The sequence below is a fragment of the Nycticebus coucang genome, chromosome 3 (genome assembly GCF_027406575.1).
Source record: "Nycticebus coucang isolate mNycCou1 chromosome 3, mNycCou1.pri, whole genome shotgun sequence".
Lineage (NCBI taxonomy): Eukaryota > Metazoa > Chordata > Mammalia > Primates > Lorisidae > Nycticebus > Nycticebus coucang.
In genome coordinates this window covers 87848251-87873497 of record NC_069782.1, presented here as the reverse complement: position 1 = coordinate 87873497, position 25247 = coordinate 87848251, and the positions used below count along the sequence as shown (strand labels likewise).

The window sequence follows — 25247 nt, the reverse complement described above, 5'->3', positions numbered from 1 at the left end:
ATGGCTTCCAATGGTGAGTAAGCGCATTTCCTGGTTACCAAAGTTTCTTTGGTAGGAGGCTGTCTGCCTGATGTTCTGGTGTTTTGGAGTGGTTTGAATGTTCATCTCCCTCCCCTTCACTTTTTAAAGTGCAAACTTAAAAATAATGAAATAAAAGTGCAAACATCTAGGCCGGGGCCAGCTCATGTCATCAATATAATTGTCTATGGTTGCTTTACAGTGGAACTGGGGCATAGTAGAGACTCTGATCTTAAGAATTAACCTGTGGTTACATTAAATGAAGTTTCTTATATTTTAGACATACACATGGGAGTATTTTCATGTGAAATAACATGTCTGAAATTCACCTCAAAATAATGAGCTTGGGATGTTGAAGAACTAAGATTGGCCATGTACTGGTATATATGAACGTTGAATGATAGGAATGTCACTCTTCTATTTTCCTTTACCTTTAAACATTAACGGGATAAAAATTAAAAAACAAACCCCACAAGCCCTCCATACCCCAAAACTGCCCCTAAGCAAAAGAGCTGTACTAGGAGTGAGGAGGGGGGCATTTTCTACTGGGTATAGTTATTTTAAAGTATTGCTCCTGCCAGGCATGGTAGCTCACTCCTGTAATCCTAGTACCCTGGGAGGCTGAGGCGGGTGTATTGCTTGAGCTCAGGAGTTTGAGACCAGCCTGAGCAAGAGTGAGACTAAAAATCAAAAAATTAACCAGGTGTAGTGGCACATGCCTGTAATCCTAGCTACTGGTGGGGCTGAGGCAAGAAGACTGCATAAGCCCAAGATTTTGATGTTGCTGTGAGCTGTGATGCCATGACACTCTACCCAGGGTGACAGAGTAAGACTGTCTCAAAATAAATAAATAAATAAAACATTGTCCCCAGACAGTCTCACTCTGTTGCCCTAGTCTACAGTGTTGTAGGGTCATAGCTCACAGCAACCTCAAACTCCTGGATTCGAGGGATCCTCTTGCTCAGGCTGGTCTCAAACTCCTGAGCTCATGCAATCCACCTGCCTCAGCCTCCCAGACTGCTAGATAATGTTTATCAGTAGCCTCTCTGGGCAAGGATAAGACTTGAATATATCGTCTGAGCTCATTGTGGTGATTAAGTAAATGCTCATTTTTCCATGAAAGAAATTGTCCTTTGGGCCATAAGACAGAATTCAATATGCCTGTGTTTCAGGGACGGTTGTTGTGAGGGGTAGAAATTCTTATTCAAATGTGCAGAAACATGCATCATGAGGAGCGAGGAATATCAGGCATCCCTTCTGTATATTAGCAGCTTGTCACTCCTGAGAGACAAGTGCTTAATCACTGAGGTCTGTGAACAGACACTTTTCTCATACATCCTCAGTGAAAGATGGAATGACTTCAGTAAAAATGTAGCATACAGTAAACATAAAAGTCACAAATTAAACCGATGTATTTTGCAGAATTTACTACAAAAGGCCACAAAAACTTCTCAACCTCTCCCAGTACCTGGCAAGCCCAACTGGGTGTCTTTGGGCATGATGGTGACTCTGATTGTGGATGGCACACAGATCAGTACCTTCAAAGAAACCCACCATGGCCTGCTTCACCAGCCTCCTGGAGCATACCAATGGCCTATTCTGAAACCTCAATCTGGTTTTGAGATCCTGGGTGATCTCCCACACTAATCTCTGGAAAGGCAGCTGGGGGTGAGAAGCACAGTCCATTTCTGCTAATCTCCAAGTGAGCCATGGTGCTGGGCCTGTAGCGATGAGGTTTCTTTACCCCTTTGGAAGAGGGGGAACTTTTCCTGGCAGTTTTTGGTGGCCGTCTGCAATGGGGTGGTTCCCACCAGTGGATTTGCAAGCAGAGTTGAGTTTGCTTTTGCCCAAGGCCACAGTCTTAGGCTGATTCAGACCACCCCCTCCCACCCCGCAACCCCCCTTGCTTCTGCTACCCAGTGAGAAGCCTGAGTCTCCCAGCAAAGAAAAGACACTCTTCCAACCAACGATCAAAGAGCTCTGAGTTTGGAATTTTAATTTCTTTTCTTTTCTTTTCTTTTTTTTTTTTTTTGAGACAGAGTCTCACTTGTTGCCCTCCACAAACTGCCCTATTATCACACCTCACAGTAACCCTCAAACTTCTGGACTCAAGTGATTTCTTGCCTCAGCCTCCTGAGTAGCTAGGACTACAGGCACCTGCCACAACGCCTGGCTCGCTCTGGCTTAGGCTGGTCTGGAACCATGAGCTCAGGCAATCCACTGCCTCGGTCTCCCAGAGTGCTAGGATTATAGGCGTGAGCCACTGCACCTAGCTCAGAATTTTAACTTTCAAGTCTAATAGTTTTGCTATAACATGTCTTAGAGTTAATCATTCTGAGTCAATTTTCTCCAGTATTTTGTGGACTCAGTAGCTACGTAGATTCAGGTCTTCTGTTTCTGGAACTAATTTTTTTTTTTTTAAATTTGGTAAGATGCAACATAACATTATGACCTTTTTTTTTTTAAACCTTAATTTTCAGTGTTCTGTGGGTATAAATTTACCAAGTACATTTACATCGTTTTGGGAACATCACCACCATCTCTCCATAGAACTCATTTTGAAAATCTGAAACTTTGTACCCATTAAACAATAACAGCCCATTCCTCTCTCTCCTCAGCCCTTGTCAACCACCATTTTACTTTCTGTCTCTATGAATTTGACGCAGCTAGGTATCTCATATAAGTGGAATCATATAGTTAGTATTTGCTTTTGGTAATTGGCTTCTTTCAGTTGGCATAATATCCTCCAAGTACAATCATGATATAGCATATGCCAGAATTTCCTTCCTTTTGAAGGCTGAATAATAGCACATTGTATATATGTTTATACCACACTTTGTTTATCCATTCATCTGTTAATGGACGCTTGGGTTATTTCCATCTATTGGTTACTGTGAATAATGCTGCTAGGAATATAGGCGTACAAATTTCTGTTCTAGTCCCTGCTTTTAGTTATTTAGGTATCTACTCAAAAGTGCAATTTCTGGATTATATAGTAATTGTGAATGTTTTGAGAAATCTCCATACAGTTGTCCAAACATTTTTACATTCCTACCAATGGTGCACAAGTGTTTCAATTTCTCCACGTCTTAGGCAACAAGTGTTTTCTGTTTTTTTGACAGTAGCCATCCTAACAGATGTGAGATTATATGTCATTGTGGATCTGATTATTTTTTTTCCTAAGGCTCAGTGATGTTGAATATTTCTTTATGTGCTTCATGGCCATTTGCCTATCTTCTTTGGAGAAACGTCCAATTCCTTTCTTTGCCCATACTAAAATTAATTTCTATGTTTTTGTTGTTGTAGAGTTGTAGTTCTTTCTACATCTTGATATTAACCCTTTATCAAATATGAGTTGCAAATATTTATTGTCATTCCATAGGTTGCCTTTTCACACTGCTGTGAATTGCACAGAAGTTTTAAATTTTCATATAGTCCTATGTATTGTTTGTGCTTTGGACATCGTATCCAAGACATCATTGACAAATCCAGTGCCATGTAGCTTTCCCCACTATGCTTTCTTCTAACAGGTTTATTATTTTTATTTATTTATTATTATTATTTTTTTTTTTTGCAGTTTTTGGCTGGGGCTGGGTTTGAACCCGCCACCTCTGGCATATGGGGCCAGCACCCTACTCCTTTGAGCCACAGGTGCTGACTACAGGTTTATATTTTTAGCTTTTGCATTTAAGTCTTTGGACCATTTTGACTTAACTTTTGTGTACGGTATAAGGTTAGGGTCCAAGTTGTTTCTTTGGCACATGGATATCCAGTTTTTCCAGCCTTATTTGTTGAAAAGACTGTCTTTTTTTCCTCCATTGAATGGCCATGATATCCTTGTGAAAAAAAAAAAAATCATTTGACCATGTATGTGAGGATTTATTTCTGAGCTCTCTATCCTAGTGATCTACTTATGTCTTTATGCTGGTACTACACTGTTTTACTGTAGCTTTTTTTAATTTTTGGAGATAGAGTTTCATTTTGTTGCCCTTGGTAGATTGTCCTTGGGTCCTAGCTCACAGCAACCTCAAACTCTTGGCTCAAGCAATTCTCTTGTCTCAGCCTCCCAAGTAGCTGGGACTACAGGCGCCCACCACACGCTGGGCTATTTTTAGAGATGAGGTCTCGCTCTGGCTCAGGCTGGTCTCCAAACTGAGCTGGCAATCCACTTGCCTTGGCCTCCCAGAGTGCTAGGATCACAGGCATGAGCTACCGTGCCTGGTAGTAAGTTTTGAAAGCAGAAATGTGAGACCTTCAACTGTGTTCTATTTTTAAGATTGTTTGGGCTAGTCAGGGTACCTTGAGATTCCATGCAAATTTTAGGATGAAGTTGTCTATTGCTGCAAAATATGCCATTGGGATTTTTTTTGGTATTATTGTTTAGCGGGCGCAGGTCAAGTTTAAACCCACCACCCACGGTATGAGGCTGACACTCTAACCACTGAGCAATGGGCACCCATTGGGTAATTTATTTTTTAATTTATTTTGAGACAGAGCCTCAAGCTCTCACCCTGGGTAGTGTGCCGTGGCATCACAGCTCACAGCAACCTCCAACTCCTGGGCTCAAGCGATTCTCTTGCCTCTGCCTCCCAAGTAGCTGGGACTACAGGCGCCAGCCACAACGCCGGGCTATTTTTTGGTTGCAGCTGTCGTCGTTTGGCAGGCCCGGGCTGGATTCAGGTGTATGTGGCTGGCGCCTTAGCTGCTTGAGCCACGGGTGCCGAGCCTGGGTAATTTTTAAATAGAGATTATCTTGCAGGTATACATCATTTTGGATAATATCAACATCTTAGTATTCTTCCCATACATGAACACAGGATATCTTTCATTTATGTCTTCAATTTCTTTTACCAATGTTTTTATAGTTTCAGTGTATTCATTTTTCACCTCTGTGGTTAGGTTTATACCTAAATATTTTATTCTTTTTGGTGCTGTCATAATTGGGATTATTTTCTTTTTCTTAGATTGTTCCTTGTAACTAACGAGAACTGATTTGTACATTGATCTTTTTTTTTTTTGATCTTGCAGTTTTGCAGAATTCATTAGTTCTGTGTTGATAAAATCTTCTATCTGCTAACAGAAATAATTTTAATTCTTCTTTCTGGTTTGGGTGCCTTTTATTTTTTCCTGACTAATTGCTCTGGTTAGAACTTCCACTAGTGTGTTAAATAGAATTGGCCAGAGTGAGCATTATTGTCTTGTTCCTGTTCTTAGAAAAAGCTTCCTTCCTTTCCCTGAGTGTGATACTAACTGGGGTCTTTATATCGCCTTCTTTACAGGATAGTTCTGGTCTCCTAAAATGAGTTTGTATGTATTTTTTCCTCTTCAGTTTTTTGGAAGAGTTTAAGAAGGAATGATGTCATTTTTAAAAATTGTTTTGGATTAATTGAGGGTTAATCCGATTAACTTTTGGATTAATTGAGGGTTAATCCAATTTAACCTTTGGATTAAAGAATTAGGTTACACTGATTGCATTTGTTAGATAAAGTCCCTCTTATAATTGTGTCCCACCCCCAAAAGTGTGCCATATACACTGTGACCCCCATCCCCCACCTCCTCCCCTCTCCCCACTTGCTCATTCCCCTGATGTCATTCTTAAGATGTTAGAAATCTCCATCTAGCCCTGAGCTTTTTATCATTGGGAGGTTTTTGATGACCAAGTCAATTCTTAATTACAGATCTGTTTAGATTTTCTTTCTTTTTTTTTATGTGTGTGTGTGACAGAGTCTCACTTTGTTGCCCTCGGTAGAGTGCTTGATGTCATAGCTCACAGCAACCTCCAGCTCTTGGGCTCAAGATTCTCTTGCCTCAGCCTCCCAGATAGCTGGGGCTACAAGCACCCGCCACAATGCCTGGCTCTTTCTAGAGACCAGGCTGGGCCTCTCGCTCTTGATCAGGCTGTTCTGGAACCAGTGAGCTGAGGGAATCCACCCACCTCGGCCTCTCAGAGTGCTGGGATTACAGGCATGAACCACTGCTCCTGGCTCGTTTTTATCTTTCCAAAAGTCATTCATTGGCTGGGTGCAATGGCTCACACCTGTAATCCTAGGACTGTGGGAGGTAGAGGTGAGTGGATTGCCTGAGCTCAGGAGTTCAAGACCAGACTGAACAACAGCGAGATCCTATCTCTAAAAATAGCCAGACTTTGTAGCTGATGCCTGTATTCCCAGCCAGACTTTGTAGCTGGTGCCTGTATTACTTGAAGGCTGAGGCAAGACAATCTCTTGAGCCCAAGAGTTTAAGGTTACTGTGAGTTGTGATGCCACAGCACTCTACTCAGGGTGAAAAAGTGAGACTCTGTCCAGAAAAAAAGGTCAATTCATGGTTTCACTCTAATCTGTTTTTTCTTTTTCTTCCCACCCCCCAAGCTTTTTGTTAGACTTCTTTGCCTCATTAATTGTATGTTTTGTTTTTACTTACTTATTAATTTCTATTTTTTCTTCCTGCTACTGACTTCTAGTTTTATTCCAGTATGGTTAGAAAAGATGCTTTATGATTTCAGTCTTTTTCAGTTTAATCCCTGTGTGGTGCCCTAACATATAGTTCATCCTATATAATGTTCCACGTACACATATGTATTCTGCTCTTGACTGGATGTATGTCCATTGGGTTCAATTAGTGTACAGTATTGCTCAAGTCTTATTTCCTCACTTTCTGTTTTGTTCTTTTATTGAAAGTGTAACATTAAAGTTTCCTACTATTCTTGTGTGGCTGTTTCCTTTTAATTCTGCCAATGTTTACTTCATATATTTAGGATCTTTGAGTTTTGCATCAATATTTATAATCGTTACATTAGTTAATTGACCCTTTTTTTCCTCGTAATTTCCTTTTTTGCTGCTTGGGAAAGTTTTTAATTTAAAGTTTGCTTTGTCTGATATTAGTTTAGCTAGCTACTCCAACAATTTCATGGAATACTTTTTTCTGTCCTTTAACTCTCAGTCTACGTCTATAGATTTAAAATGAGTCCTCTGTAGATAGTATATAGTTGAATCTTGTTTTTGTTTTTTAGTCCAGCCAATCTCTCTTTATTGGAAAGTTCAATCTGTTTATTTTAATTACCAATGAGAAAGAACTTAAACTATTGCTGTTTTGTAAATTGTTCTGTATGTCTTGTAGCTTTTTGTCCCTCCTTTCTTGTCTTATTGCCTTCATTTGTGGATTTTTTTTTTTCCTGTTTTTTTTTTTTTGTAGTTTTTGGCCAGGGCTGGGTTTGAACCCGCCACCTCTGGTATATGGGGCCAGCACCCTACTCCTTTGAGCCACAGGCTCCGCCTGATTTGTGGATTTTTTTATTGTTTCCTCCCCCCTTCTCACTTTGGTTTTGTGTATTCTGTGATGTTTTAAGTAATTGCTATGGTAGTTAAAAAGATATCTTAAAGTTATAGCATTTTATTTTGATCTTAACACCAATTTAACTTCAACCATATAAACTCCTTTAATGTTCCACCTCTACTCTGTGTGATATTATGAATTGCATCTTTATATATTGTATACCCAGTAACATAGTCTTAGTTTTTTCATCAAAATTCTACACACAAAAATTACAATAATACTGGTTGTTACATTTGTTGATGTATTGAATGAGACTGGAAAACCTTTTATTTTCATATGATTTTTTTCATTTCCACTTGAATAACTAATTAATTCCCTTTAGTATCTCTTGTAGATCTAGTCTAGTGGTAATATTCTTTCAGCTTTTATTTATCTGGAAATGTTTTAGTTCCTCCCTCATTTTTTTGAAGGACAGTTTTGCTAGATGTAGAGTTCTTGGTTGTCAGTTTTCTTTTTTTTCTTTTAGTACTTTAAATGTGCTATTTTACTCTTTCTGGCCTCCAGTTTCTGATGAAAACTCAACCTGACATCACTGATGCTCCCTTGTGTGTGATGCTACCATGTACATCTTGGTATGTTCAAGATCCTTAGTCTTTTTGACAGTTTGATCATGTTTCTTGGTTTGGATGTCGTTTAAGTTTTTCCTACTTCACGCTTATTGAACATCTTGGATTTGTAGCTTCATGTATTTCATCAAAATTGGAAAGTTTTTATCTACAATGTGTTCAAATATTCTTCCCCCCCTTTTTCCTTCTAGAAATCCCATAATGTGTGTATTGATCTTCTTGTTTTCCACAGGTCCTTTAGGCTTTGTTCATTTTTCTTAATTCTTTTTTGTTTCTCACACTCTCCGTTTTTCTATATTAAAGTGTGCTGATTCTTTGTTTGCTCAAATCTATCATTTAATCCTTCTATTGAATTTTTTTTTTGTTTTGGTTGTTGCATTTTAGGGCTCCAGTCTTTCTGTTTGGTTCTTTATATAATTTCAATCTCTTTGTTCTCATTTCATTCATATCATTTTCCTGTTTTCTCATTGGATTTTGTTCATGTTTTCCTTTAGTTCCTAGAATACATATTTAAGATAGTTTTTTTTTTAGTCTTTGTCTAATAAGTCTGCTGTCTGGCCTTCCTCAGGGATAACTGTCAATCTTTTCATTCTTTTGAATCATACTTTTCTATTTCTTCAACTATTTTTTGGCAGGAAACCAGACAATATATGGCAACATTGGAAATCAGATTCTTCCCCTACTATACGATTCACTGTTTTTATGATTGTTGAAGGCTTAGTAGTTTGTTACTTTCCCAAAGTATTGTTGCAAATACTGTATTCCTTTTCTGTGTGGTCAGTGGTGTCTCTTATTTTTTCTGTGTTCAGCTTATGTTGACAGATATTTCCTTGAATCCCATGGTTTGTTTCAGTCTTTGCAAATTGTTTATATATCTGGGCCCTTTTCCAACTTTTAGGCAGATTTTTACTGTGTGTAGCAGTCAGCTCACATGAAAGCATGGGGTATTCTCAGGTCTTTTTCTGATTATGCTTCTTGCTCTGGGCATGTATATGGCTTTTTAAAGTATACATTGTTTTTGGAATGCCCTAAGTTGGTTTATAGTATTCTCAAGCTTTTTCCATCTGAAGTGAGTTAGAAAAAATAAATAAATAAATAAATAAAGGATTCCTTGTGTCAGAACTACTACTTCTGGTAATCTCTAGACAGATTAGAACATACCTACACAAAAATTTATGAAGAAGTTCTGCTCTGCTTCTCCTGATCCAGGGAAATAATCACACAGTATTAGGAAGACAGGCTGCCGCCACTTTAGGACCATTACTGCTACTTAGGACCACTGTTGCCTCAATACTGCCACCCACTGGAGATGGATGGAGAAAGGATGTCTGCATTTGCTACAAAACCTTCAAGCGACCTTTGATTGCCATATGTAATCAAGACACAGCCAAAACCAAAGTGGTTCTAACAATTAATGCTTGCAGTAGCCTTGATGCTGACTTCCTATTTGCTTTTAATCCTTCTCATCCCTACACATTTAAATTGTCAGATTGGGATGAGTTGGTTTATATCTTCTTAATTACTAATGGGGTTGAGCATTTTCTCGTCAGTCTGTTCTTTTAGTGTATGATTTTGGTTAAACTAAGGAGACTTCACTACCCTGGATGTCATAATTTCATTTTTTTCCTCATAATTTTAAAGATAGGATTTTAATCCATTAGTGATTTTATTATCATGAATAGGTATGAGGTTGGGCTTCACTTAAAAAAAAACCCCTTATTTTTATGAATGGTTAGCTAATGAATTTTTTTCTTTTTTTGTGGTTTTTGGCCAGAAGCAGGTTTGAACCCTCCACCTCCAGTATATGGGGCTGAGGCCCTACTCCTTTGAGCCACAGGTGCCACCTGGCAATGAATGTTTTTTTTTTACCCCCATCTCAGTATTACTAACATTCCCCAATATTCTCTTTCTGTTTGTACATTTTACAGGATCTCTAAATAAGGACAGTCATGAAGAAATAAGAATAAAAGGGAGCAGAGGAAAAATAAGATCACGACATAAATTTACTCCAGATGACCTGAAGATACTTCAACAGGCATTTGAACAAAATCCTTACCCTGACTATTCAACAAGGGAAGAATTGGCCAATCGAGTCCATTGCCTTATTTGTGTAATTAATGTAAGTTAAATATTCAATGCTTTCCATCAATGTAGCTTTTGTAGATGATATAGAAAATATAAGGAGTTATGAAAGAGTTTTTTTTTTTTTTTTTTTTTGAGACAGAGTCTCACTTGTTCACCCTTGGTAGAATACTGTGATGTCTTAGTTCACAGCAACCTCAAACTCTTGGGTTCAAGTGATCCTTTTGCCTCAGCCTCCCAAGCAGCTGGGACTATAAGTGCCCACCACAACGCCTGACTATTTTTAGAGACCAGGTCTGTTTTGGCTTAGGATGGTCTTGAAACCGAGCTCAGGCAATCCACCTGCCTGGGCCTCCCAAGTGCTGAGATTATAGGTATGAGCCACTGTGCCTGGCCGGAGTTATGAAAAAGTTTAATAGCATTTCATCTCCTAGGACAAGGTGGGCTTTTGTCAGTTGTTCATTTCAGCATGCGTGTGAATACATTACATGTACATCTTATGGAAAAATAGACTTTTGTGAGTTTGGGAAGCAGAGTTTTGTGAGTTTAAGAAGCTTTTGTAATTATCTGGGATAGGGATGGTGATGGTTTTGATTGAGGTGCTGGCTATAGAGTTATAGAGAACTGGAAAGACTTAAACCTTTAAGGTGGAACTGCTAATAGTTTGAGATAAAGGAGTTGCCCCTCTCTTATATAGGAAGGCTCGGGAGAAGAGTAGTTTTCTGTCAGACCTTTGCAGTTTTGCTCTGGCTACATTAAACTTGGTATATCCATTCAGCCATTCAACCTGCAAGGAAAGAGTGCAAGTAAAAAGTTAGATATACCAGTCTGAAGTATAAGAGAGAGAACTTGGCTTGACAGTGTCCTCAGATACGGCATAATACCTCACTGTATCAGTAGTTTCTTCATAACCACTTGTTGTGTGAACCAATATTTTGTTTGGGGAATCACTGAGATAATTTTTCTTTATAAATTTTTAGAGCTACACAAAACTTTCCTATATTAGAATTTATACTGTTTTATATACACTTAAGATTTTCTTACCTCTTTAATTATCCATTGATCTGTGATTGACAGTAGGAGAGAATTGTCTTAGTGGAATAAGAAAGAGTAGCTTTGGAGAATAAAAGTACAGGCAAATGCTATGTTAATTAATGGAGTTTTTTATGAACTGCAAACATTTCAAGGGAAATACAAATATGTGACTTGCATTGCTCAACGTCAAACTGTTTTTTATTTATCTTTTATTTTCTGTACCCACTCCAGAGGGCTTCCTGGAATGAGGAAACATCAGACACTCCTGCCTGTGCTATATGACTCTAACTGCCCTATCACAACTGGAGCTTATTTAATGCTAAGACAGCATTTATCATCCACACTTCCCCCCAACCCTGGGGATTATGGTTTACATGTATAATTATCCATATTATTCTATGGAAAAGAAAAAATGAAGCCTGGAGGTGCTAAATGCTTTAGGCTGCATACAAAATACTGTGCAAGTTTTTATAAACTCCTATTTGTTCTATGTTTAACCCTTGAATACAGTGAATTTAAGACTATGATTCAGTGTATTCTAAATGATAAATGCATTCCAATGGGGCAGCTTGAGTGAAGTAAAGAAGTTGTGGGAATGTGTTTAGAGAATGGCTGAAGGTATGTTGTCAATGCAGAGGGTGACAAACAGCTGGGATATTTTGAAAGGCCTAGGTTCCTATGTACAGAAGGGCTACTGAAGACTGAAAGCAGTTGATTTTGACACTGTGCACAATTCATGACCTCCATAATGGGCAGCCCCAGATAGGCTTGCCTTCATTATGTACGTTTGATTCAAAGTCAAGAATCAAGTCAGTAATAATGCTCACACTAAGCTTAACTATAAAATTCTCTTATATTGTGGAAATATCTATATAATCTACCTGAAAAAGAGGATTTGATTTTTCTTTTTTTTCTCTTTCTTCTTAGAACTGGTTTCAAAACAAAAGATCAAAATTGCCACTGAGAGAGAGACAGAGAATGTTTGCTGCCTGGAAACAGAATGGGTTTCTTGTCCAAAGTCACCCACTTAGAAGCCTCCAAGAATACCAGGTGGAGTCTCCCAACCACAACACGGAGCAGGCCTCCTCTTGCGCCCTCATGGGTAGAGCTGCCTGTTCTTCTCTGGAGACACAGAGGGTTCCCAGTGATCTGGATGGCTGGAGTGATTCTGGTAGCTCCAGCAATGAAATCAAGCCGTGCTGTTGAAGATGAAAGTGAAACAAGAAGGGAACCTTCTCCTAGTTATGGATCAGAAACCATTCTTCATGCTCCTCCACCTTCTGTGTGTTGATCTGAGAGGAGCAGGCCTCAGACAAGGAAGGCCAGCCTGCAAACCTCTCCTTCTGCCCTGTCCTGTGCAGCAGGGGGAGACAAAGCCCCACTGTCATTACTCATCATTTCAAGGACAACAGAATAATGGGGGATGTCATCAAGAGAAGCTGCTCCTCCAGGATCAAGTTCTAATGTGCCCGAATCCTAGGCATTTAGATGACAGTACTGTTTGTGGAGCCGAAAGTGGTGAATTAGTACCTGTAAGGGGAGAATGAGGTCGAAGTTTGCCTCTGGAGATGACTGTCTGAGCTTGTTCTGGCAAGAGTGTTGGGACTCAATTCCCTGGCAGGGGCAACCGAGCCTTAGTGCAAGTGGGACTGGGAAATGGAACTACAGATGGCCCGGTGAGGTAGTTCATGTCTGTAATCCTAGCACTCTGGGAGGCAGAGGTGAATAGATTGCCTGAGCTTAGGAGTTGGAGATCAGCTTGAGCAAAGCAAGACCCCATCTCTACAAAATAGAAAAATTAGCCAGGCATTGTGGCAGGCATGTCCCAGATCTTGGCAGACTGAGACAAGAGGATTGCTTGAGCCCAAGATTTTGATGTTACTGTGAGCTATGATGTCACAGCACTCAACTCCAGGGCGACAGAGTGAAACTTTGTCTCAAAACAAAACAAAAGAAATAAAACTACAGATAAGACCTCAAGCTCTCCAGATAAGATGGAATTTCTGTAGCTGACAGAGATGGCCAGATTAAAATAATGGGAGACAAGCAGCCAAGTGGGGTGTTTGGAACACCCTTGATGTTAAGAACCTCCATCTTAGACAAACACTCATCTCCCATTTCAAAAAGCATCATGCCAACAGGGACAAGCTGTCGAGAGACTACATCCAACCAGATAGGGGCATGATCATGTACTATTTATTAGCCCTCAGCAAAATTCTCAAAGGCCATAAAAAGAGCAAAACTTCACCAGCTAGAAACAGTTGTCTCCATAGACACTATTTTGCTGTCACTGGTGATCAGCACCCAGCTTGTCTCAAAACTGCAGATGCTTGTCTCATAACTACAGATGTGGACAGAAGGGAACACTTTTACACTGCTGGTGGGACTGCAAACTAATACAACCTTTTTGGAAGGCAGTTTGGAGAACCATCAAAGAACTCAAGTTGGATCTCCTATTTGATCCTGCAATCTCATTGCTAGGCGTCTACCCAGAAGAAAAAAAATCCTTTTACCACAGGGACACTTGGACTGGACAGTTTATTGCAGCTCAATTTACAATCACCAAAATGTGGAAACAGCCAAAATGCCCACCAACACAGGAATGGATTAACAAGCTATGGTATATGTATACCATGGAATACTATTCAGCCACTAAGAAAGATGGAGACTTTACATTTTTCGTATTAACCCAAATGGATATAGAACACATTATTCTTAGTACTGTACTCAAATGTCAGATTAATTTCAGTTGAGGGACATGCTATAAAATAACCACAAGTAATTCTCAACACTGTTAAAGTTATCAAAAACAGGAAGAATCTGAGATGCTGTCACAACCAAGAAGACCCTATGGAGGCATAACTACTAAATATAATTGCGTATCTTGAATGAGATCCTGGAACAGAATGAAAAAGGACATTAGGGAAAAACTGAAGAAATCTGAATAAAATATAGATTTTGGTTACTAATAATGTACCAATATTGCTTTATTGTGACAAATGTACCACAGTAATGTAAGATGTCAACAATAGGCTCAGTACTTGTAGCACAGTGGTTATGGCGCCAGCCACATGCACTGAGGCTGGCGGGTTTGAACCCAGCCTGGGCCAGCTAAACAACGACAACCATAAAAAAAGAATAGCTGGGCATTGTGGTAGGCACCTGTAGTCCCAGCTACTTGGGAGGCTGAGTTAAGAGAATCGCTTGAGTCCAAGAGTTCGAGGTTGCTGTGAGCTGTGATGCCACAGCACTCTACTGAGGGTGACAAAATGAGACTCTATCTCAAAAAAGAAAAAAAGACAAGCAATAACAAATGCTAGAGAGAATGTAAAGAAAGGGAACCACTCCTACTTCATTGGTGTGTATAGAAATTAGTGGAATCACTATAGAGAACAATATGGAAGTGCCTTAAAAAGCTAAAAATAGAATTACCATATGACTTAGCAATCTCGTGGCTAGGTATATAACTAAAAGAAGGGAATTCAGTATATCAAAGATACCTGCACTCCCATGTTTATTGCAGCACTATTTACAATTGTTAAGAGTAGGAATCAATCTAAGTGTCCATCAGTAGATGAATGTATAAAGAAATTGTGGTACATATACACAATGGAATATTATACAGCTGTAGAAAGGAAAGAAATCTTGCCATTTGGAACAATATGGATGCAACTGGAAAACATTATGTTAAATGAAATAAGCCAAGCATAGAGAGAGAAACCTCACGTTTTCAGTCATATGTAGTAGCTAAATATTAAAAACAACTGATCTGCTGGAGACAGAGAAAAGAATGAGGATACCAGAAGTTGGAGAAGGGTAATGAGGAGGTGGAGATAAAGTGGGGTTAATGGGTACAAAAATGTAATGAGAGGGCGGCTCCTGTGGCTCAAAGGAATAAGGTGCTGGCCCCATGTGCTGAAGGTGGCGGTTTCAAACCCAGCCCCGGCCAAAAACTGCAAAAAAAAAAAGTGAGAGATGACTAACAATATTTGATAGTACAAAGTGACAATAAATTAGGATATACTTTAAAATAACTGAAAGAGTGGAAAAGGAATGTTCCTAATATAGAGAAAAGATAAATGTAACCCCATCAGTAACCCTAGTTACACTGATTTGATTAATACACAATTCACATTGTGTGCCTGTATGAAAACATGTACCCTATAAATATATACAACTACTATGGAATAATTGTTATAATTATAACCTATAATTATTAAAAATAAAAAATATTAGGAAAAGATAAAAGGCAGAAGAACTCTCTTTAGGAACAAAATCAAATAAAGACACTAGCTAATGGAGTAAAATAAGAGAATTGGTTATCAGTAGATATGCTTTATTTTTATTTATTATTTTTTTGAGACAGAGCCTCACTCTGTCACCCTGGGTAGAGTGTCCTGGTGTCATAGTTCACAGCAACCTCAAACTCTTGGGCTTGAGCAATCCTCTTGTCTCAGCCTCCCTAGTAGCTGGGACTACAGATGCCAAACAATGCCTGGCTTATTTTTGTATTTTTAGTAGAGATGGGGTCTTGCTTTTGCTCAGGCTGGTCTCTTAACTCCTGAGCTCAAGCAATCTGCCTGCTTTGGTCTCCCAGAGTGCTAAGATTATAAGTATAAACCATGTTGGCTGGCCAGCAGATATGCTTTAAATTGAAATGCCAGAGGAAGGTCTTGGGAAGAAAGTAAAAGATAAAAATCTGGGGAAATCTGGAGCTTCAGGAATAAAGAGTAACAGAAATGGTAAATATCTGGGCAAATATTACAAAATATTTTTCACCTCTTTAAGTTCTTCAAAATATGTATGATTATAAAAATAAAAAGGTATAAGAATTTGCACATATGTAGATTTAATGGTTTTAAGGTTTCTACATGTTACTTGAAGTGGTAGATATTAACTTGAAGTATATTATACAAAGATATATACACACATACATATATGTAAATATATATATCCCTAGAGCAGCAGCAACAATGAAACTACATAGAAATTAAAATGAAATGCTAAAATATTCAAAATATACAAGTACATGCATGACAGGGGAAACCAAGCAGTGAAAAGTCAGGGGAAAAAAAGAAAACTAATAATAAAATTATAAACCTACATTCAAAGCTATCGATAATTGCACTAAATGCTAATGGTCTAAATCAGCAGTCATCAAGCTGTACCCCATCAGCCAAATTGACCCCATGGTTTTACATGTTTAAAGGTTTCATAAGATAATCAAAGAAGAATATGTGTGTGGTCCATAAACCTTAAAATATTTACTATTTGGCACTTCACAGGAAGTTTGCCAATCCCTGGGATAAACACACCAATGAAAGGAGATTGCTAGTTTAATTTTTTAAAAAATATTACTGATAAGAAATCCCCTTTAAACATAATGATGAAGACAGAGTACAAGTAAAAGGATGGAAAAGTTCATGCAAATACTAATCAGAAGAATTGAGACTTACCAGGCATCATGAGAGAGAATACATACCAATGAAACAGTAAATTAACTAAAAAGGCATATCAAAATCCTAAGTGGATATAAACCTAACAACAAAGCTTCAAAATACAGAAAGCAAAAACTCTAGAACTGAAAGGAGAAGCAGACAAGTCCACCATTATATGTAGAAATTTCAAAACTCCTCTCAGATGTATAGCTCCCCTCACTTGTTAAAGATTTATATACACATATCAATATAATGTAATATATTCATATTATAAAATTTAGAATATGTGTATATGCATAATCTTGGAACCAGGAATTTTTTTTTTTTAGAAAGTTTATTTGAAACAATGGCCTTTACTATTTTTTTATTAAATCATAGCTGTGTACATTAATGCAATTATGGGGTACAGTGTGCTGTTTTTTTTTATATACAATTTTTTTTTTTTTTTTTTTTTTGTGGTTTTTGGCCGGGGCTGGGTTTGAACCCGCCACCTCCGGCATATGGGACCGGCGCCCTACTCACTGAGCCATAGGCGCTGCCCCAGGAATGATTTTTAAACAAAAAACTCCTAGGTCTATGAAGTAAAAATTAGAATTTGCAAAATAGCTAAAAAAGTAAACCAGAGAATGAAAAATATTTACAGCATCTATGACAGGTAATTTGTGCACAAGTTCACAGTATATAATAAAATACACTAGAAAAAGACAACTTAATAGAACCTGGACAAAGGAGATGATATATAAACCCTATTTTAGAGAAGGGGAAATTTAAATGGTCAGAAATATAAGACAGGATATTTAATTTTACTAAGAATCATGAAAATGCAAACTGAAGCAGCAATAAGACATCAATCCTTACTCATCATTTAGCAAAAATTAGAAAGTAATAATGCTTTATAATTAGCATGGATGCCACTAATTAATCTGAAAAGTACTCAGATACTCCTGATTGAAATAGATACTCTTAGGTTTTTAAAGCTTCCGTCAACATTTACTAAAATGAAACTGTATACTTTTCACTCCAGCATCCTAACTTGGAAATCTTTTTCATCGAACCAAAGACACCAAAAATAATGATAGGTAGGTGACAGATTGGTAGATAGATTCATAGATTGATCACAGAGAGATAGCTAGATACCTACCTACATACATACATAGAAAAGGTATAGGACAGAGAAGTTTATTGTGCTTTTCATGGTTGCAAAACCTGAAACAAAATGAATGACCTGCAATAGGAATCTTGTTTAAAAGGTCTTATGCTGCTATTTAAAATATAGTTTAAATTTGTATGCATGGACTTGAAAACATGTTCAAAATGTATTTTTTATATTTGGTCTTGCACCACAAAGGAGAATTTTATTAAAGCATTATAAGATGTGATACCTCCTATAAATTCTTAGATGTTTGCCCAGAGAAAATTCAACTGATCTAGTAGTACTTTCCAATGGTTTTTTTTTTGTGTGTGTGTGTGTGTGTGTGGTTTTTGGCAGGGGCTGGGTTTGAACCCGCCACCTCCGCCATGTGGGACTGGCACCCTACTCCTCGAGCCACAGGTGCCGCCCTACTTTCCAATGTTTTACAATACATTTAAATATTAGCCAACACTCAGCAGCGAATTAGTATGCAGGTCACTAGAAAGTTTTGAGACAGACCAGGTTCTGGTCCATTTCTCAATTGTGTCAGAAACACAGTTGACGTGGTTCTTTCTGATTCACCTGTGTAAGTTTTAACTCACTGAGCTTATCAGTGTTGTTGGGAGGGCTTTATTTGTTTCCCTCCTGTAAAAGCCTATGTGGATTTTACATTTCTATATTTTTATGTATCTCAAAACTTTCATAATGACCCACAAAAGTTACAGAAAGCCTCTTAATTTAGCCTCAACAAAAAAGGAACATTTATTATAAAATAGTGTTGGGTGGCACCTGTGGCTCAGTGGGCAGGGTGCTGGCCCCATGTACGGAGGGTGGCGGGTTCAAACCCAGCCCCGGCCAAACTGCAACAAAAAAATAGCTGGGCATTGTGGCGGGTGCCTGTAGTCCTAGCTATTCGGGAGGCTGAGGCAAGAGAATCTCATAAGCCCAGGAGTTGGAGGTTGCTGTGAGCAGTGTGACGCCACGGCACTCTACTGAGGATGATAAAGTGAAACTCTGTCTCTACAAAAAAAAAAAAAAAAAAGATAAAATAGTGTCTTGGCTGGGTATGGTGACAATTCATGCCTGTAATCCTAACACTTTGCAAAGCCAAGGTAGGAGGATACATTGAGCCTCAGGAATTAGAGATCTACTAAAAATAGAAAAATTCACTGAGCATCACGGTGGGCACCTATAGTGAACAAGACACAGTCTCTCAGGTTAGATGGACATGGTGTAGTTCAGATGACAGGCAAATCAATAATCAATAGGAATTTACTATAGAGGCAGCATAGAAATGTTTTAATGCAAGTGTCTATCTTGCACTTATGACAGGAGATTCTGTATTCAAGGGTTGCAACAGAAACGTGCTCAGGGCATTGAATTAATGAGAGAAAGGGACAGGGAGTGGTGGTGAGACTCAGTGGGTGGTGGAAGAGAGGGAACTTGGGTGTGTTTGTCCTGTCTAAATATCTTCAAACAATGATAATAATGATAATTAGGTTTTGGCAGAAATTCGACCTATTGGACACTGCTCTTTTTTTTTTTTAAGAGACAGAGTCTCATTTTGTTGCCCTGGGTAGAGTGCTCTGGTGTCACAGTTCACAGCAACCTCCAGCTCTTGGGCTTAGGCGATTCGCTTGCCTCAGCCTCCTAAATAGCTGGGACTACAGGCACCCGCCACAACACCAGGCTATTTTTTTTGTTGCACTTTGGCCAGGGCGGGGTTTGAACCTGCCACCCTCGGTATGTGGGGCCAGTGCCCTACTCGCTGAGCCTCAGGTGCCACCTGCTTTTTTTTTTAAATATATACTTAGAAAGTGGGTAGCTTAAAAATGGCACAAAGTAAAAACTCAAAAAATGTTAGTTATTGTTCTTACTGTTATTGTAGTTCAGTGATGTGGGCAAAAGAGGGAAGAAAGTAGCTAAAATTCAGTTTGAGAAAATTTAAATTCATTGAACAGACAATGGTATAAAATCATCTTAATACAATTCAATGTTCCCCGGTGATCTAGAATTATAAAGTACTTTCTTAATGATGTTTTAAAAAACTCAATGTGTTAAAAGCCAATTTGCTGAATCACCAGCCTGCCAAATTCACCAAATTTATGGGTTGTGGTGTACTTCAATAAAAATGTTAAATAGTTGTATTGAATAAGTTCGCTTTTGGTCATGGAGAAGGAAAATGCTGCATTTTTGAAGTATGCAAACCAGGGACTAATTATGTTTTCATTCAAGTTAAACAAACTGTTAACATCACAAAAGCAATGGGGAAAATAAACCAAAAGTCACTGGACCCAAAAAGTAGAGAAAATGTCCCATAACTCTGGGAAAAACTTGCCAGAGAAAAACAAAGAAACAAAACCACTCTGCAGAGCTTGCAAATCTTAATCTAGCCCGTTGTTAATGGTGCCTTTTTCTTGGTAACCAGATGATGGTTTTAATCAAATTTCCACGTCGATAACTTCCTTTTAGTTGCGGTATTTTCTTCCAAAGTCACCTGAAACTCCCCTGTGTAGCTGAAGCAGATGAATGAGCCCAGGAGGACAGAGAGTATCTCAGTACCTGGAAATGAATAAGCCTGGTTAGAAAAGAGTTTGTAGGAGGTAAAAGGGTCTCAAAGGCGAAGCTGAAGGGCATTTCAGCCATGAAACCTGCTCTTAGGTAATCTAGTAAGGTCTTGCAGGTGCTAATTGGGAGTTCTTCCAAGTTCACTCCAGTGCATTTGTGCTTTTCACAGCTGCATCCCCTGCCTGACTGCACAGGACAGTATAAGTTGAGCTTTTAGTGTTATGTGGTATTTTTTAAAAAGGATGATGGACTCAGGGAACATCCATTTTAGTCTAAGTTAATACAAAGAATCCGAAGTCAGAGAGTTTTCAAGGGAAAAGATAATTGGCCAACAATATTTGACTTTAGAGAGGAATGTTAATCATAAGGTAGGGCAATTTGGGGCCCGATTTATTGACCTTTGCCAGCAATGTCTAAATAATGGAGTGAGAACAGAGACTGGAGTTGAGAAAAAAATGAAAAGCAAGAAAGTGAAATGATTTGGTAAAAATGGTTTTTTGGAAGTAGCTTGGAGGCAGGACCGGGTAATAATTCAAGTTACTGAAAAATAAACAAACAAACAAACGTGCTCTGAACTTTGAATTACTGGGAGGAAAACACACACACACACACACACACACACACACACGCCAAAGAAATCAGTTTAGGTCCAACCTAATTTTGGTTTGCTCTTCTTTCTCAGTCTCCAACGTCCTCCAACACTTCCAGCTCCCAAAATATTCCCTCAATTGCACCAAAGCACCCAGTCCTTCCTGAAAGGATTAGGCTGAGGTCCTCGAGTAGACCTCTCCATTCATGGCTCAGTATGAACTTGACCTTCCATGTGCCCAGGTCTATTCCTTGTGTTTTTTCTTCATTTTGTTTGCCCAGGTATGATCTATCCTGGAATTAAGTGAGAAAGCGAATTTATCTGGGGCTCTTTGCTCCTCCACATTGACCATTACCTTGCCCAATTATAAACCTTATTTTCACCTGTGTTAAGTCCCCCTCTTGTTTTTTCCTCTTCTTAGAGTTTGACCTTAGGTAAACGAGCTATTTTCTCTGTGCTTCAGTACTCATCTATATAATAGAATAACACATAGCCCCTAAGGCCTCTAAGAGATGTAAATAAAATAACTTATGGAAAAAGCCATTCTTTAAATAAAGGAACATATGAATTCCTCTGACTGCAGATGGTTAATGTAAAACAGCTTGCAGTAGTGCTCAAGGAATTAATGAAGTCAGATTTGAAAAGGTGGTTTGTGTCAAATCACAAAGAGGTGTGGCTAGGGTGGGGCTGAGGGTGTATGCAGGGTGGGCTTCTCAGGGTTGTATTTAAGTAATGCTGCTCTGAGCAGTGTTGGGTTTCTCTGAAAGGCTGAAGTAGAGGTTGGCCGTGCCTTCTATTGGTGTGTGAATGCGTTTTGTGGTGACCAAAGTTTCTTTTGTGGGAAGCTGTCGGGCAGAGGTTCTGGTGTTTTGGAGGGGTTCGAGTGTTCATTTTTTTTTTTCCCCTGAGGTAAGGTTTTCTCTGCTGCCTAGTGTGGTCTCCCAACTCCTGGGCTTTAGTGATCCTCCCCTCTCAGACTTCCCTTGTAATTGAGATTACAGGTGCTCCCCCCATTGTTCTGGCTTTTTGAGCTTTCACTTTTTAAAAGTGCAAACATAAAATAAAAATAATAAAATAAAATTTCAAACTGGGGAGGTGCCTATGGCTCAAAGGAGTAGGGTGCCGGCTCCAAATATCAGAGGTGGCGGGTTCAAACCTGGCCACAGCCAAAAATGGCAAAAAAAAAAAAAAAAGTTCAAGCTTACAGGCTGGGGCCAGCTCATGTAACCAAAAGAATTTTCTATAGTTGCTTTACAGTGGAACTTGGGAATAGTAGCGACTCCAGTCTTAACATGTGGTTGCATTAAAGGATGTTTTTTTTTGTTTGTTTTTATTTTTTATTTATTTTTTATTTTTTTTTAAATTTTTTTATTAAATCATAACTGTATACAATGATATGATTATGGGGCATCATACACTCACTTCATACACCATTTGACACATTTTTATCACAGTCCCTACTATGAAACTAATTTGTTTGTTTTTAGTTTTGGCCGGGGCCGGGCTTGAACCCGCTACCCCTTGTAAATGGGACCGATGCCCTACTGCTTGAGCCACAGGCACTGCCCAGATGTTTCTTATTTAGAGATACATATGGGAGTATTTTCAGGTGAAATAACATATCTGCAATAATGATGGTGGGTTGTTGAGTGAAGATTGGCCATGGATTGCTCAAGCCCAAAATTTTGAGGTTGCTGTGAACTATGATGCCATGCCTCATAGGGTGCCAGAGTGAGACTGTCTCAAAAAAAATTAAAACATTGTTTTTTTGTTTTTGTTTTTGTTTTTTTTTTCTTTTTCTGTAGACCTTCTCACTTGTTGACCTAGGCTAGAGGGCCATGGTGTCCTAGCTCACAGTAACCTCAAACTCCTGGGCCTTGAGATCCTCTTGCCTTAGCCTCCAAGTGGCTGGGACTACAGGCATGTGGTGCTACAATATCTAGGTAATCTAATTTTTTTTTTTTTTTTTTTTTAAAGTAAAGATGGTAGTCTTCAACTCCTGAGCTCAGTCAATCCACTGGCCTCTGTATCCCACAGTGCTAGAAAACTCCTCTCACCAGCTTCTTCTGGCCAAGGATAAGACACAAATACATCCTCTAGAGCTCATTGTTGTGGTTAAGTAAATTCTCATTTTTCTTTTTTTTTTTTACTTTTCAATAATTTCAATTTAATTTTTTATACAGCTTGAAACTGAGGGTTACAATGCATACATTTGAAAATAAAATGACATCTTTTCACATAACTTATTTTGAACAGCAAAAAACAACTTTATGTACCTGACGATCAACTTCCATGCAAATGAAGAAGCAACATTATCAACTAATATATCAATATTCCCAATGTTGGTTATTACTGAGGGTTCAATTTCTGACTATCTTACAAAGTTAAAATTTGTTCTCAGAATTTTGTTTTTAAAAACCTGCCTTTTGGAAGTGCTTTTATTTCTTCAGGGTGATGGCAACGTAAATTGTGAAAACAATGTGTAAGATATCAAAGATAGTATAAAAATACATACAGATACACAAATATGATAAATATTCCTGTTTTTTCTGATTCCAAAAGCAGATATCTAGCCATCTTCCTTAAATTGTATCAACAATCTCCAAAGAGCATCTAGGTAAGTGGAATATACAGAACCACTCTATAAGAAAGAAATTGGAAGTAGGGCTTCTGTCACAAACATGATGACTATGAAGCATTCTATGGAAACATTCCTATTTTGGAAGTGGCGACAGAAACACAGGTATATTTCTTCTTTTATGATTTTATAACAGCTATTATGATTTTATAACCCTAAATTCTAATACATCAAAACAAAAGATATTAACATTTCACTTAAGATCATTCAGCATCCTCAGCTTTTAAAGAAATATAGTAAACACCTTAAAACAATGAAAATAGTGTTAACAAACTATACATTAGTATGTGACCCCAAATTTTGGTCTTCTTAACAGGTGATGGGCAAAATCCCAACCGTAGAACACTCTTCAGAAAAGTTGGCAGGACACTCATATTCACTCTTCTCTCAAAAAGGATGGGCATGACAGTGGGGCTCTTGGGCCTGGGCATGTGGTTGTAGTATAAAGCAGGAAAGGGGAAATGACTGGACAGGGCTCTCGAAATTCTCATTTTTCAACACAAGAAATTGTCCTTTGGGCCATAAGTCAGAATTCAGTGTACCTGTGTTTTAGGGACAGTTGATGTGAGAGATAGAAATTTGTATTAAAATTTAACTCCTAAGAGTGGGTGGGATGGTGACTGATTATTTGCTGTATTTTTCTGTAGTTTTTTCCTTCATCTACGTTGGTTGGTTAGGAGCTATTCTTTTTTTTTTTTTTTTTTTAGATAGCGTCTCACTATGTTGCCCTTGGTAGGGTGTGATGATGTCACAGCTCATAGCAACCTCAAACTCCTAGGCCCAAGCGATTCTCTTGCCTCAACCTCCCAAGTAGCTGGGACTACAGGCGCCCACCACAACACCTGGCCATTTTCCTCTTGCAGTTGTTATTGTTTAGCAGGCTCAAGCCAGGCTCGAACCTGCCAATCTTGGTGCATGTGGCTGGCAGCATAACCGCTGTGCTACAGGTACAGAGCCCATTAGGAGCTATTTTGACTAGGTTAGGTGTACCTGGGCCTTTTTTACCTGGTCCTGAGCTGATATGAATAGAGGCCCAGAAGGGCCAGAAAATAGCCTGACCAAGCTTCATTGTGGTCAGTCTCTCTCTCTCTCAGAGCTAGTTAGCTGCCGCCTCTGGGCTTTGGGTTGGGGGGTCTGGAACACCCAATAATTAAGGGGGTGGTGTTCTTACAGTCTATCAGCGTAGTTTTCTCATCCTTTCCTTATAAAGCCTTGAATCCCATCACAGGAGCCCCCAATATCATGATCTCATCTAACCCTAATTATCTCCCAAAGGGCCCACCTCCAAATGCCACCAACATGAATTTGCGGATTACGTTTCCAACAATTGAATTTTAGGAGGACACATTCAAACTAGGTGAAACCACCTAGGTCTGGTGTTCTTATGTGAGGCAATTACTTGATAAATTACTGTTCTATGAAAATCAGTCTGTTTATACTTTCTATGTCTTGGTTAGTTTTGGTAACTGTATTCACCTAAAAAATGATTTTCCTTTCCTCTAGGTTTTCAAATGCATGAAGATTGCCTAAGAATCTCTCATGGTTTTTAAAATCTCCATCAGAGTGCTTGAGGCTGGAGGTTGTGGCAGCTGCAGGTTGGAAGTTTGAGTTTGGAGCTTCAGCCAGGGTGATCAAGGTTGTTTGCAATGACCGTCTGGGGAAGAAGGTCAGTGTTAAATGCAACATCGATGACACCATTGGGGACCTTAGGAAGCTGATTGCAGCCCAAACTGGCACCTGTTGGAACAAGATTGTCCTGAAGAAGTGGTACGTGATTTTAAAGGACCATGTGTCTCTGCGGGACTATGAAATCCATGATGGAATGAACTTGGAGCTTTATTACCAATAG

The 25247-nt window shown here is 38.8% G+C and overlaps 1 protein-coding gene across 1 annotated transcript; it reads left to right on the top strand.

The window, feature by feature from the left end:
- Nucleotides 1-25247, top strand: LOC128581062 (ubiquitin-like protein 5). The gene is made up of 2 exons (XM_053583492.1): nucleotides 1-13; nucleotides 24961-25247. Exons 1-2 carry the CDS (start codon nucleotides 1-3, stop codon nucleotides 25245-25247), a joined length of 300 nt encoding a protein of 99 aa, XP_053439467.1.